Raw genomic sequence first — 15,552 nt, forward strand, 5'->3', positions numbered from 1 at the left:
ACAAAAATACAGTTTAAAAATATTGGGTGTATAGGCTTCTATTCCAACCCAGCACTACCACACCTGACTCAATTGATCAAACTTAATTAGTTGATAATTAAGTGTGCTATTGGTAAAGCAGTAAGTAAACTTCTGACCAACTGGAATTGTGATACAGTAAATAATAAGTGAAACAATCTGTCTGTAAACAATTGTTGGACAAATTACTTGTGTCATGCACAAAGTAGATGTACTAACCGACTTGCCAAAACTATAGTTTGTTAACAACAAATTTGTTGAGTGGTTAAAAAATGAAATTGATTTATAATGCCCTTCTTACATCAGCTGATATCTCAAAATGCTGAACAGGAACCCAGCCTAAAACCCCAAACAGCAAGCAATGCAGGTGTAGAAGCACGGTGGCTAGGAAAAACTCCATAGAAAGGCCAGAACCTAGGAAGAAACATAGAGAGGAACCAGGCTCTGAGGGGTGGCCAGTCCTCTTCTGGCTGTGCCGGGTGGAGATTATAACAGAACATGGCCAAGATGTTCAAATGTTCATAGATGACCGGCAGGGTCAAATAATAATAATCACAGAGGTTGTCGAGGGTGCAACAGGTCAGCACCTCAGCAGTAAAGGTCAGTTGACTTTTCATAGCCGATCATTCAGAGTATCTCTACCGCTCCTGCTGTCTCTAGAGAGTTGAAAACAGCAGGTCTGGGACAGTTAGCACGTCCGGTGAACAGGGCAGGCTTCAATCGCCTCAGGCAGAACAGTTGAAACTGGAGCAGCAGCACATCCAGGTGGACTGGGAGAGCAAGGAGTCATCAGGCCAGGCAGTCCTGAGGCATGGTCCTAGGGCTCAGGTCCTCCTCCGAGAGAAAGAATTAGAGAGAGCATACTTAAATTTACACAGGACACCGGATAAGACAGGAGAAATACTCCAGATATAACAGACTGACCCTAGCCCCCCGACACATAAACTACTGCAGCATAAATACTGAAGGCTGAGACAGGAGGGGTCGGGAGACACTGTGGCCCCGTCCGACGATACCCCCGGACATGGCCGAACAGGCAGGATATAACCCCACCCACTTTGCCAAAGTACAGCCCCCACACCACTACAGGGATACCTTCAACCACCAATTTACCATCCTGAATCGAGTATAGCCCACAAAGATCTCCGCCACGGCACAACCCAAGCAGAACAGTTGAAACTGGAGCAGCAGCACATCCAGGTGGACTGGGGAGAGCAAAGAGTCGTCAGGCCAGGTAGTCCTGAGGCATGGTCCTAGGGCTCAGGTCCTCCTCCGAGAGAAAGAAAGAATTAGAGAGAGCATACTTAAATTCACACAGGACACCGGAATTTTTTAAATCTCAGACAGGACGATCACGTCAGTGAGTAGGGAAGGCATGGAAGAACACCAGTAAGCCAGTGACTCAGCCCCTGTAATAGGGTTAGAGGCAGAGAATCCCAGTAGAGAGAGGGGAACTGGCCAGGCAGAGACAGCAAAGGCGGTTTGTTGCTCCAGTGCCTTTCTATTCACCTTCACACTCTTGGGCCAGACTACACTCAATCATAGGACCTACTGAAGAGATGAGTCTTCAATAAAGACATAAAGGTTGAGACCTAGTCTGAGTCTCTCACATGGGTAGGCAGACCATTCCATAAAAATTGAGCTCTATAGGAGAAAGCCCTGCCTCCAGCTGTTTGCTTCGAAATTCTAGGGACAGTTAGGAGGCCTGCGTCTTGTGACCGTAGCACGGCAGGACATACATAATGACTCCAACCTAAGTGTATGTAAACTTCCCGACTGTAGGTGTAGGAGTAGTTGGTGGTGCAGCTATTATTATTATTACAATTTTGCATCATCAATTTTATGTTTTATTTCACAAAATGTAACGGGACTGAACACATATTACCGCGGCTTGCACGAACAAAATGTGCTAACACCATGATACCGAAGAACAGAAGGTCCAACCTACTTTTCTTCCAAGGAGGGCTGAAGTTGAGCAGTGCTCTGCATTATGCGCTCGCGAATCCGCCATCCTCACTCTGTTCAGTGTGTTGTTCACAGTTTTTCTTGCTCAGCAAAAATAACCGGCGACTGGAAACTGGCAACTTGCATTGATTGTATGTATGTAGTGGATCTGAGCGCTCCAATACGTGCATTGCTACGTCAAATTTTACTTGACAAACATGGAGGTTTATTTTGGCCTACATTGTCTATATAGGAAGATTTGAGCTTTGATAGCTTGACCTGCTGAAACTTTATTTTTTGACAATAAGAGGAGCCCCCACATTGCTCATTTTCTGCCAGCTGGATTACAGGATTGTATGATAACTTTTTAAGTTCAAGATGCAAGTCCGAACGGTCCTTGAAGTGAAAGTTATGGATGTACAGAAGAAGCGGAATCCCTCTAAACATTACGTGAGTACTCTATTTGTCTCTGCCAGTGCCAGACACTTGGCTTGTGCTTCATGATCATAAACAATGCATTGAAGTTTTGTCTGAGCTATTACTGTCAATACGTGCACAGGTTTATTCTTTTATTATACTTTTGTGGTCATTCTTCTGTCAATAAGTAAGAACCTCAGTTATCCATATTGTAGACTTAATGCACTGGGACAAGTGGGAACAATGCTAGTCTCTATGGAGGAAAATAAATTAGTCCACCAGGTCCAATAGGATTAATTAAGCAGAGTTAATTAATTAAGCAGAGAGAGGATCAATGTAACCAGTCCTCCCTGAGGTCCCTAAGCCCAGTGCAAATCCTTCCCCCTGGGGTGTCACATTAGGAGATGCTGCTAGCCTGGGAAGTCCAGTGAGGAAAACATACAACAAATCTCATTGTCTATGAGCTAAGACACTGAAAAATGTTTATCCTGTTTTATAGAGAGGAAAGAAGCAAACAGTTGTCTTTTCTGTCCAAGGTTCCAGTGTGACTTCCTTGCACGGGCAAGAGAGGGACACTGGACACAAGAACTGGGAGAGCCCTTGGAAACTACAGTACTACCGCTGAACTTGGCGATAAGTCCAAAAAGAAATGTTGTTAAAATGACAAAGTGATCTATACTATATATGAATCAAATGGGACAATGACAAGTATTGACAACCCTTTGTTTCACTTGCCTTGGATAAAGTCCTATATCCTTTAGCTTTTAGCTACTAAGAATACGTAATAACAGTATGCACATACCCTAGCTTTAATGGCAGGCGTTTTTGCTTAATATCCAGCCATCATTGAAATATTTTGTAGAATTTGACCTTTGACAAAGTCTTGAGAATGCAGATATTATGCTGACTTGCATGCAGAGTGATGTGGATATGGTCAGATACCATGTTGGATTTTATTGCAAGTTTGCAACCCATTATTATTTTAAAGGAATGTGATTTTTTATTCGTATTTTTATTTATTTTTTACAAATGTAGGATCTTAATTTGATCACCCTGTTCCAGGAGAACATTCCTGAAATGCAGGTAATGTAAAACATGTAGTGTATTTCAGGTTTAAAAAGGCATCTGAAGTTTGGAATTTCCAGTTTGAAATTTCGGACTTGATTTTACCTTATGAAAAATGTATCTATTATTCACATTTTCTGTTGCTGCAGTATTATTTTCCTACTGTATCAAACTGGCTCAAATTAAAATCCTACATCTGTATTGTACATTCAGCAGTACCATGTTGGGCCCAAAACACTGCCATAATAAATATACTAAATGTATGTCATACGAACAAATGAGGTGTCTGAACTAGAGGTCGACCGATTATGATTTTTCAACACTGATATCGATTATTGGAGGACCCAAAAAAAGCTGATAGTGATTAATCGGCCGATTAAAAAATATATGTATTTGTAATAATGACAATTACAACAATACTGAATGAACACTTGAAACATGTTCAATTTGGTTTAAATAATGCAAAAACAAAGTGTTGGAGAAGAAAGTAAAAGTGCAATATGTGCCATGTAAAAAAGCTAACATTTAAGTTCCTTGCGCGGAGAACGTGAGAACGTATGAAAGCTGGTGGTTCCTTTTAACAGGAGTCTTCAATATTCCCAGGTAAGAAGTTTTAAGTTGGTTACATCAGCCTAATCTCGGGAGTTGATAGGCTTGAAGTCATAAACAGCTCAATGCTTGAAGCACAGCGACGAGCTGCTGGCAAAACGCACGAAAGTGCTGTTTGAATGAATGCTTACGAGCCTGCTGTTGCCTACCATCGCTCAGTCAGACTGCTCTATCAAATCATAGACTTAATTTGAACATAATAACACCCAGAAATACGAGCCTTAGGTCATTAATATGGTCGAATACGGAAACTATCATCTCGAAAACAAGACGTTTATTCTTTCAGTGAAATACGGAACCGTTCCGTATTTTATCTAACGGGTGGCATCCATAAGTCTAAATATTCCTGTTACATTGCACAACCTTCAATGTTATGTCATAATTAAGTACAATTCTGGCAAATTAGGCGGCCCAAACTGTTGCATATACACTGACTCTGCGTGCAATGAACGCAAGAGAAATGACACAATTTCACCTGGTTAATATTGCCTGCTAACCTGGATTTCTTTTAGCTAAATATGCAGGTTTAAAAATATATACTTCTGTGTATTGATTTTAAGAAAGGCATTGATGTTTATGGTTAGGTACAGTCGTGCAACGATTGTGATTTTTTCACAAATGCGCTTTTGTTAAATCATCCCCCGTTTGGCGAAGTTGGCTATCTTTGTTAGGAAGAAATAGTCTTCACAGAGTTCGCAACGAGCCAGGTTAGCAGGCAATATTAACTAAATATGCAGGTTTAAAAATGTATACTTGTGTATTGATTTTAAGAAAGGCATTGATGTTTATGGTTAGGTACACATTGGAGCAAGACAGTCCTTTTTCGCGAATATGCACCGCATCGATTATATGAAACGCAGGACATGCTAGATAAACTAGTAATATCATCAACCATGTGTAGTTAACTAGTGATTATGATTGATTGATTGTTTTTTATAAGATAAGTTTAATGCTAGCTAGCAACTTACCTTGGCTTCTTACTACATTCGCGTAACAGGCAGTCTCCTTGTGGAGTGCAATGTAATCGGGTGGTTAGAGAGTTGGACTAGTTAACTGTAACACGGAACCCAAATCGGCTGCGCTCGTGTGCCATCGTGCACTGTCGTGCATAAATGTATGCTGCCCCCCCACACCAAACACGATCACGACACACAGGTTAAAATATCAAAACAAACTGAACCAATTACATTAATTTTTGGACAGGTCGAAAATCATTAAACATGTATGGCAATTTAGCTAGTTAGCTTGCACTTGCTAGCTAACGTTAATTTGTCCTATTTAGCTAGCTTGCTGTTGCTAGCTAATATGTCCTGGGATATAAACATTGAGTTGTTATTTTACCTGAAATGCACAAGGACCTCTACTCCGACAATTAATCCACACATAAAACGGCCAAACAAATAGTTTCGAGTCATCTCTCCTCCTTCCAGGCTTTTTCATCGTTTAACTTATATGGTGATCACATCTAATTGTATTACCACAACTACCGGCAAAACAGTTCTTCTTTCAGTCACCCTCGTGGGTATAACCAATGAGGAGATGGCACGTGGGTACCTGCTTCTGTAAACCAATAAGGAGAGGGGAGAGGCAGGACTTTCAGAGCGATCTGCATCAGAAATAGGAATGAGTTCTATTTTAGCCCTTGGTGTCGCAGACGCTCGTTGGCGCGCGGACCAGACGTGTCCGGTCTGGTCAGCATGTAAGGTTGCAAGATTGAATCCCCGAGCTGACAAGGTACATTTCCGATTGTTATGAAAACTTGAAATCGGCCCTAATTAATCGGCCATTTCGATTAATTGGTCAACCTCTAGTCTGAACTGACATTACTGTGAACTGCACAGCTCAAAATGTACTCTCTATGCATTCTCGTAGACATGCTCAAAGGGTACTGTATTTACTTTAAGACACTGTTTTCGAAAGCCATAATCCAAGGCATTTGGTCATGCCGTCAACACTCAATTAACTGCACAGGAACTTGTTCCACCCTGCAGCACATTGTTTCTGTAGTGAACTATGATGTAAAATCAAGACTTGATTTCATGTAGGACATTTACATTTTTACAGATTGTAGCCATGTGTAACAACACTCAAAACTCGCATGCAAATGCAGAACAATTAGCATATGTTTCTGCAGAAGAAGAAAGGGTGTGCCCAAGTGTTTGTGGCACATAGTGAGTGCCAGGGAGAGCTCCCACTCTAGCCATATAGTTATAGCCAACAGCCCCCTGTGGAATCTATGCCATGGCTGTAGACTAGAGTCTGACAAAACAAGATTGTAAAATACTCGGAAATGTAACCTAACTAGCTGGAGTTACTATCAAAGTAAGAGCCAATGAAGTGTAAATATTGGATTATTTCCTTGAGTTGTTTGAATTTCAAACCCTGAATAAAGTGGCAAATGGTTAAAACCTGTTGACCACCTCTATGACCCCACACAGGATTCAAATAAGGTGTGTGCTGACAGACAGGCCTAATGAGTTAACTTGACCTCTACTGACCTCTTGAAGTTTAGTCTGAAGGGAATGCTCTATGTAAGTTTGGGGACAGTCAAAACTAAGTGATATTATGTGTCTTTGATGAATGGTACTTTGTTGTTAATAAGTCTTCCTTGTGTGTTTTCTTCCGTAGGTGTACCTCATCAGTGTCACATACTCTGACTCCACCTCTCATGTCATCTACAGGAGATACAGCACTTTTTTTGATCTCCAGGTAAGTTTCACCATAGAACAATGATGTAGAACCATTCCCCAGTATCTGTTTGATCATGCACTCAATCATCTTAAACTTATAGTAAGGTGAACTTGCATTAAAAACTGTGAATCTGTATGCTATAGCATCTCACAGAGCTATTTTCCTTACCATGCATACATTTCCTCCTCACCTTTTTTCAACCCTGTCCATGGAGGTTCAATGTATTTCCTGCTGCCCTCTAAATGGATGATAATACTTATGATATATTGCAATATGTTGCAAAAAACATTGCTATGAGGTTCTCTATGAGATGAGACCAACATACATGTTTTTGTGATGACCATCTGCTGCTCAATGGGGAGTCAAACCTCAATGCTCTCAGTGTATTTCCCACAACATTACGTTTCAATCAGGGGAAGCCCCAACTGAATGGTCCCATTGAAGACCACTGGTTCCTGACTGAAGTAGGGAAAATCCCATTGCACACGTGTCATACGTCCTGCAGACTAGTCGTGAGAGAGGAAAGAATTACCTCAGGCTGAGAGATTGGCTGTGGGGTGAAGTTGCCCCTTAATCGGTTGGAGGGACATCAATGCCCTTGAGGGAAACTTCTTGGGCTTCTGATCCCAAACATTCCAATTGAAACCCATAAAGAGCCCACCACAGCTCTGAACAGGGTGGGCTCTCCGGTCTCTGTAATGGTAGGAAGAAAATGTGGATGTATGTGCATAAATCGGCATCAAGTCTCTGTGAAACCCTGTCTGATACTCTCTCATTACACTTTAATTACATTGCATTTCACAGTTGGAAGAGGCTCTTATCCTTTTTATATTTTACTGGGCAAGTCAGTTAAGAACAAATTCTTATTTACAATGACAGCCTAGGAACAGTGGGTTAACTGCCTTCAGAACAACATATTTTTTACCTTGTCAGCTCAGGGATTTGATCTTGCAACCTTTCGGTTACAAGTCCAACGCGCTAACCACTAGGCTACCTGCTGCTGCCTCAAAAGTGAGGTAGATAGGTCAGACAACCCCATTATGGCCAGTAAAACCTTGTTATGTCCAGCCAGACTGTATTACAGGTCTCATGACCGTGATGAAGGCCGCAGAGGAAACCCTTTGTTCCAGGGGCACTTGGTAATAGCCAGGAAAATTCTGTTGTCCTGCTCTGTTTGATGGAAACATCGCTTCTCCCCCGTCTCTGTGTCTGTAAATATTAGTCTTGTCCAGAGATCACTGCTGCTGGCTCTGGCTCACTGTCTCTGCTAATCAGTGAGGAGAAACGGTCAACAGCTGTCCACACAAGGAATGGGTGGAGATACTGCCTTTTACAAGTCCCTTATAGGTCTTTGAACATAGTCATACTGTATGGTCCATTAATCAGTTACGGTGTTGTTTAGTCCTCATATTGAATGCACTGGCTGAAAGTATATGATACAGATGTATAGGTTATCATTGTGAGACCAGGTACAGCAAGAAGGGCAGAGTCATTGGATGATCCACAAAATGGATTCTCCACTTGTCACTCACAACCATGATTATAACATTACAGCTAACAGGGTTAGTTATCGTCACCAACATCTCCAAATCCTCATCTGAACAATGTTTTGTGTTTTTCCGGAACCAGTTAAGATTAAAGCTTGATTCTATTGTATCCCAATTTGGGAATGATACATTCACACAGGCTTGGTGTTTCGTATTTTATTAGGATCCCCATTAGCTGACGCAATAGCAGCTGCTACTCTTGCTGGTGTGCTTTATAGATCTGTAGATGAAAACACTGAACACTGATGGAGTGATTGAGTCTCCTGGAAGTCATTCTTCCAGGCCAGTGATATTTGCAACTTCCATGGGGGTATAGTATCCAGCTGAGGAGACGGCATGCCCAATCCCAACATGCACTGGGTGGAATGAAGGGGAAGTCATGATCAGGAATGAGGGAAGGCCACTGGGGAGTGAAATGACCACCAAAGATGATGAAAGAGAGAGATAAGGGCAGCCAAACCCTCCCCTAACCCAGGCGACGCTGGGCCAATTGTGCTATGGGATTATGGGATTCCTGGTCACGGCCGGTTGTAATATTATGAGATGTTATTGTCCTTATTTAGGGTTACTAATGTTGTAGAAATCTAGCAATAGTTAGTGTACATGATCCACTCCTTAATTCCTCTCTATTCTATGAAATCTTCTAGTGGCTCATCTGATCACTCTACAATTCTTGTTTTCTGCTAAGTAGAAACAAACCCTGTTTGTTTGAGTTAGTGTTTGTGCCATGGTGCCAACAAACACCTACAGTTCATTTGAAGCTCATCTCTGTTCTCTGCCCTTTAAGCTCAATCACACTGTTCAGATAGACGCTTGCAGGGAACCTGCTTTGCACTCTCTGGCTCGCCAAGGAATCATAATATACTTTATTAAGAAATAATTACATCTCAGCTCAATACTTTGTGGATGGTGTGTAGACAGTTGTAACGTGAAGCCACACTTGTTCATGTGTTTATGAAATTGCCTGTCATAGTTTGTTGTCTGTTTTCAAGATGCAGTAGCTCCTGACAGCTAGCTGTGTAGTATTGTTAGCCAGTGTTTACTAGCTTAGCTAGTGATTTTTATTTAAGATGAAGTATGGTGATGGTTTACGTACACTTACTCCTAATGTTGCCAAACTCTCTAGCACACATCAGACCTCTTTAGTGCTCCTCAGGAATGCAATCATAAATCACTAGAAACCATTTTTCAAATCAGCTTGACTCTTCCCTCATCTTTTGCTGAGTGTAAAACACATAAGTCATCACATTTCTCACCAGTTCCTGAAATTTAGCTCAATAAAGGCTTTAATATTGTTGGGTGTAAAATGATGCTGAGCATTCCTACAACATCATTTTATTTGTGTGGCTGAGGGAAATGGTTTGATACACACATTTTGAGCTACGCAGAAATTACCCTGAGTCAAACAGAGATTCTACCCTAAATAAACTTCCCCGCTCCACACCCTTGGATCACAGAAGACATAACACAGAGATCATGACATTCCACTGGGGGATTGTGGCATATGCAAGTTGGCCCGCTTTCCCTTCACTCTCCACTTGGAAGGAAACTCCTCTACAGGTCCCATTGTTGCCTTATTTTGGGTTGAGGCATTGGAGCAGAATCAGATCATCTCAGAGTTACAGAGTTACACATGGAATAAACATAACATACAGTCAATAATACAGTAGAACAAAAGAAAACAAAAAGTCTGTATTCAGTGAGTGCAATTGAGGTAAGGAAATAAATAGGCCATGGTGGCAAAGTAATTACAATATAGCAATTAAACACTGGAATGGTAGATCGGCAGAAGATGAATGTGCAGGTAGAGATACTGGGGTGCAAAGGAGCAAAATAAATAAATAAATAGACACCAGTATGGGGGTGAGGTAGGTAGATATATGGGCTATGTACAGGTGCAGTGATCTGTAAGCTGCTCTGACAGCTGGTGCTTAAAGCTAGTGAGGGAGATGTGAGTCTCCAGCTTCAGAGATTTTTGAAATTAGTTCCAGTCATGGGCAGCAGAGAACTGGAAGGAAAGACGACCAAAGGGGGAATTGGCTTTGGGGGTGACCAGTGAGATATACCTGCTGGACCGTGTGCTACAAGTGGGTGGTGCTATGGTGTTCAGTGAGCTGAGATAAGGCGTGGCTTTACCTAGCAGAGACTTGTAGATGACCTGTAGCCAGTGGGTTTGGCGACGAGTATGAAGCGAGGGCCAACCAACGAGAGCGTACAGGTCGCAATGGTGGGTAGTGTATGGCGCTTTGGTGACAAAACGGATTGCACTGTCATAGACTGCATCCAGTTTGTTGAGTAGAGTGTTGGAGGCTATTTTATAGATGACATCACCGAAGTCGAGGATCGGTAGGAGGTCAGTTTTACGATGGTATGTTTGGCAGCATGAGTGAAGGATGCTTTGTTGCGATATAGGAAGCCGATTCTAGATTTAATTTTGGATTTGAGATGCTTAATGTGAGTCTACAGTCTAACCAGACACCCAGGAATGGCAGCAGGCAGGTGTGAGTGCATCTGCACGCACAGTGAGGCGAAGACATTTGGAGGATGGCCTGGTGTCAAGAAGGGCAGCAAAGGAGCCATTTCTCTCCAGGAAAAACATCAGGGGCAGACTGATATTCTGCAAAAGGTACAGGGATTGGACGGCTGAGGACTGGAGTAAAGTCATTTTCTCTGATGAATACCCTTTCCGATTGTTTGGGGCATCCGGAAAAAAGCTTGTCCGGAGAAGACAAGGTGAGCACTACCATCAGTCCTGTGTCATGCCACCAGTAAAGCATCTGGAGACCATTCATGTGTGGTGTTGCTTCTCAGCCAAGGGAGTGGGCTCACTCACAAATTTGCCTAAAAATACAGCCATGAATAAAGAATGGTACCAACACATCCTCAGAGAGCAACTTCTCCCAACCATCCAGGAACAGTTTGGTGACAAACAATGCCTTTTCCAGCATGATGGAGCACCTTGCATTAAGGGAAAAGTGATAACTAAGTAGCTTGGGGAACAAAAGATTGATATTTTGGGTCCATGGCCAGGAAACTCCCCAGAACATAATCCCATTGAGAACTTGTGGTCAATCCTCAAGAGGTGGGTAGACAAACAAAAACCCACAAATTCTGACAAACCCCAAGCATTGATTATGCAATAATGGGCTGCCATCAGTCATGTGGCCCAGAAGTTAATGGACAGCATACCAGGGCGGATTGCAGAGGTCTTTAAAAAGAAGGGTCAACACTGCAAATATTGACTCTTTGCATCAACTTCATGTAATTGTCAATAAAAGCCTTTGCCATTTATGAAATGCTTATAATTATACTTCAGTATTCCATAGTAACATCTGACAAAAACATCTAAAGACACTGTAGCAGCAAACTTTGTGCATCCCTGAGCCGACAAGGTTAAAATCTGTCGTTCTGCCCCTGATCAAGGAAGTTAACTCACTGTTCCCCGGTAAGCAGTCATTGTAAATTTTTCTTTGCCCAGCATACACCCCTACAACCAGACATGCTTTATCTACTCATTTGCTGGATGTAGAGTTCAACAGAGTGCAAGTGAAGGTCAAGCAAATCATAGAGAAAGCAGAATGTATTGCAATCATCTCTGATGGGTAGAGTTTCTAATGATAAGCTGTAGACCACACTACCGAGCGAAAGAGTTTTAATCTGTATTCTTTGTAGCTGTTTACATGCCACCCAACTCAGAGGCTGGCACCAAGTAGCGTTGAATGAGCTGTATTCCACCATAAGTAAACAAGAAAACGCTCACCAAGAGGCGGCGCTCCTAGTAGCCGGGACTTTAATGCAGGGAAAGTTAAATCAGTTTTACCAAATTTCTATCAGCATGTTAAATGTGCAACCAGAGGGAAAAGAACTCTGGACAACCTATACTCCACACACAGAGATGCATACAATGCTCTCCCTTGCCCTCCATTTGGCAAATCTGACCATTATTCATCTTCCTGATTCCTGCTTACAAGCAAAAATTAAAGCAGGAAGCACCCGTGACTAGATCAATAAAAAAGTGGTCAAATGAATCAGATGCTAAGCTACAGGACTGTCTTGCGAGCACAGATTGGAATATGATCCAGGATTCCTCCAATGGCATTGAGGAGTACACCACATCTGTCATTGGCTTCATCAATAAGTGCATCGATGATGTTGTCCCCACAGTGACTCGAAGCACTCTCGTCTGTATCCATGAAGTGCTTTGAAAGGCTGGTCATGGCTCACATCCACACCATCATCCCAGAAACCCTAGACCCACTCCAATTTGCATATTGCCCCAACAGATCCACAGATGATACAGTCTCTATTTTACTCCACACTGTCCTTTCCCACCTAGACAAAATGAACACCTGTGCTATTCATTGACTAAAACGCAGTGTTCAACACCATAGTGCCCTCAAAGCTCATCAATAAGCTAAGGACCCTGGGACTAAACACTTCCCTCTGCAACTGGATCCTGTACTGATGGGCCGCCCCCGGGTGGTAAGGGTAGGTAACAACACATCCGCCACTCAGATCCTCAACACAGGGGCCCCTCAGGGGTGCATGCTCAGTCCCCTCCTGTACTCTCTGTTCACTCATGACTGCACGGCAAGGCAGGACTCTTAACATCATCATTAAACTTGCAGATGATACAACAGTGGAAGGCCTGATCACCGACAACTACGAGACAGCCTATATATATGGAGAAGGTGGCCGTGAGACCTGGCTGTGTGGTGCCAGGACAACAACCTCTCCCTCAACGTGATCAAGACAAAGGAGTTGATTGTGGACTACAGGAAACAGAGGACCGAGCATGCCTCCATTCTCATGGATGGGGCTGCAGTGGAGCAGGTTGAGAGCTTCAAGTTCCTTGGTTTCCACATCACCAACAAACTAAGATGATCCAAGCACACCATGACAGTCGTGAAGCGGGCACGACAAAACCTACTCCCCCCCAGGAGACTGAAAAGATTTGACATGGGTCCTCAGATCCTCAAAAGGTTCTACAGCTGCACCATGGAGAGCACTGGTTGCATCACTGCCTGGTATGGCAACTGCTCGGGCCTCTGACTGCAAGGCACTACAGAGGGTAGTGCTAATGGCCCAGTACATTACTGGGGCCAAGTTTCCCGCTATCTAAGACCTCTATACCAGGCGGTGTCAGAGGAAGGCCCTAAAAATTGTCAAAGACTCCAGCCACCCTAGTCATAGACTGTTCTCTCTGCTACCACATGGTAAGCGGTACCGGAGCGCCAAGTCTAGGTCCAAGAGGCTTCTTAACAGATTCTATCCCCAAAATCAAGGTTTCATAATTATTGGCACTCCTCATTTAGTACTTAGTGCAACCACCTCTGGCAAGGATAACAGCATGGAGTCTTTTCCTGTAATGTTTGACAAGGTTAAGGAACACATTTGGAGGGATTTTGGACCATTCCTCTGTGCAGATCCTTTCAAGATCCTTTGCGCTTATCAACTGCCCTCTTCCACTCAGCCCACAGGTTTTCGTTTGGATTGAGGTCCAGCGACTGAGATGGCCATGGCAGAACATTGATTTTGTTGTCACAGAACCATTTCTGTATGGATCTTGAGGTATGTTTCTGGTCATTGTCTATGGCAAGTCCCAGCCTTCTGGCAGAGGCAACCAGATTGTCAGTCAAAATTGCCTGATACTTGGTATAATTCATTATGCCATCAATCTTAACCAGTGCCCCTGGACCTCTGGAATTAAAACAGACCCAAAATATCACTGACCCCCCTCCATATTTCACTGTGGGTATGAGGTCACTCTCCTTGTATGCATCTCTGTTTCGACGCCAAACATGCCGATGCTGTATCTGACCAAAACATTCAATTTTGGTCTCATCTGACCAGAGCACCTTCTTCCAGTCATAATTTAAATGACGGTTGGCAAACTCCAAGCGCTTGCATCTGTGTCTTGAGGTCAGAAAGGGCTTTCTTCTGGCAACCCTTCCAAAGAGCCTGTGGATGTGGAGGTGGCGTCTGATGGTGCTTTTTGAAACCTGGTGACCCCAAGACACCACCAAGGCCTGCAATTCTTTCACAGCATTTCTTGGGGATTTTGTTGCTTCTCTCACTATCCTCCTCACTATCCTGGGGGGCAAAATGCATTTGTTTCCTCTATCCGTGAGGTTTTCAAGGATCATCTTGTAGCCATTACCAGATTTATGAAGGTCTATGACCATCTGTCTCTTTTGAGACAGATCACCGACCATTTTGAATCCCACCGTACCTTCTCCACTATGCAATCTTGTTTCCGAGCTGGTCATGGGTGCACCTACAGCCACGCTCAAAGTCCTAAATGATATCATAACCGCCATCGATAAGAGACAATACTTTGCAGCCGTCTTCATTGACCTGGCCAAGGCCTTCAACTCTTACAATCAATGCATTCTTATCGGCAGACTCAACAGGCTTGGTTTCTCAAATGACTGCCTCGCCTGCCTCACCAACTACTTCTCAGACAGAGTTCAGCGTGTCAAATCGGAGGGCCTGTTGTCCGGACCACTGGCAGTCTCTATGGGGGTGCCACAGGGTTCAATTCTCGGGCCAACTCTTTTCTCTGTATACATCAATGACATCGCTCTGGAACGAATTGCAAAAATCACTGAAACTGGCGTCTTATATCTCCCTCACAACTAGTAATTTAACAATTTTATTCGTATTTATGGATAACAAGTTTGTTATTAAGGCACATGGAAGTTCACATTTTCCAGATATATTTTCTTCCAAAAAACGCATTTTGATAAAAATGAAGTTTATGTTCAAATGCTCGTCCTGTGAAGTAGTGATGTGCTGCACATGCCTAGTCACTTATGTTGGACCCTGATATGGCTATACATAAGGACATTGTTTCTTCTGAAATAGACTACATTTTCTTCATATGATATTTCTTTAGACGAGTCTAAAATAAATAATGGATTTATTGTGATGGTTTAGACTATATTAAATTGATTTATTACTTTATTTATTACTTTAAAGGTCTGCATCAGTGGCTTGTAAGCTATGAGTGGAAGCCAGGAGATGCTAAATGTATTTATGTTAATTAACAGTCAATTACCATGAGACCAGCAGTGATTTGCTTGACAATCACTGGCTCACAAAATGTCATGACTGCCACAGCCCTAGTACCCGGATCTGCCCCAAAATCAGAAATATCTTCCTTCATTAGTAAATCCATTAGATCCTCTCTGTCTGTCACACGCTCCCTGCGCACTGCTCGCTCTGCATGCATTCTGCTCATGGCGGCTCTGGGTCTTTT

General features: G+C 42.9%; 1 protein-coding gene across 1 annotated transcript in view; it reads left to right on the forward strand.

Moving 5' to 3' along the window:
• The first annotated feature begins 1,989 nt into the window (after positions 1-1,989).
• The window catches only part of LOC124038258 (SH3 and PX domain-containing protein 2A-like), a 97,949-nt gene continuing 84,386 nt past the window's right edge, over positions 1,990-15,552 (forward strand). Inside the window, exons 1-2 of the mRNA XM_046353891.1 lie at positions 1,990-2,412; positions 6,682-6,762. Coding sequence (XP_046209847.1) covers positions 2,341-2,412; positions 6,682-6,762 — 153 coding nt within the window. The 5' untranslated portion in view covers positions 1,990-2,340. The remainder of the gene's footprint in view (positions 2,413-6,681; positions 6,763-15,552) is intronic.

This window comes from Oncorhynchus gorbuscha, linkage group LG06 (assembly GCF_021184085.1).
Source record: "Oncorhynchus gorbuscha isolate QuinsamMale2020 ecotype Even-year linkage group LG06, OgorEven_v1.0, whole genome shotgun sequence".
Classification (NCBI taxonomy): Eukaryota; Metazoa; Chordata; class Actinopteri; order Salmoniformes; family Salmonidae; genus Oncorhynchus; species Oncorhynchus gorbuscha.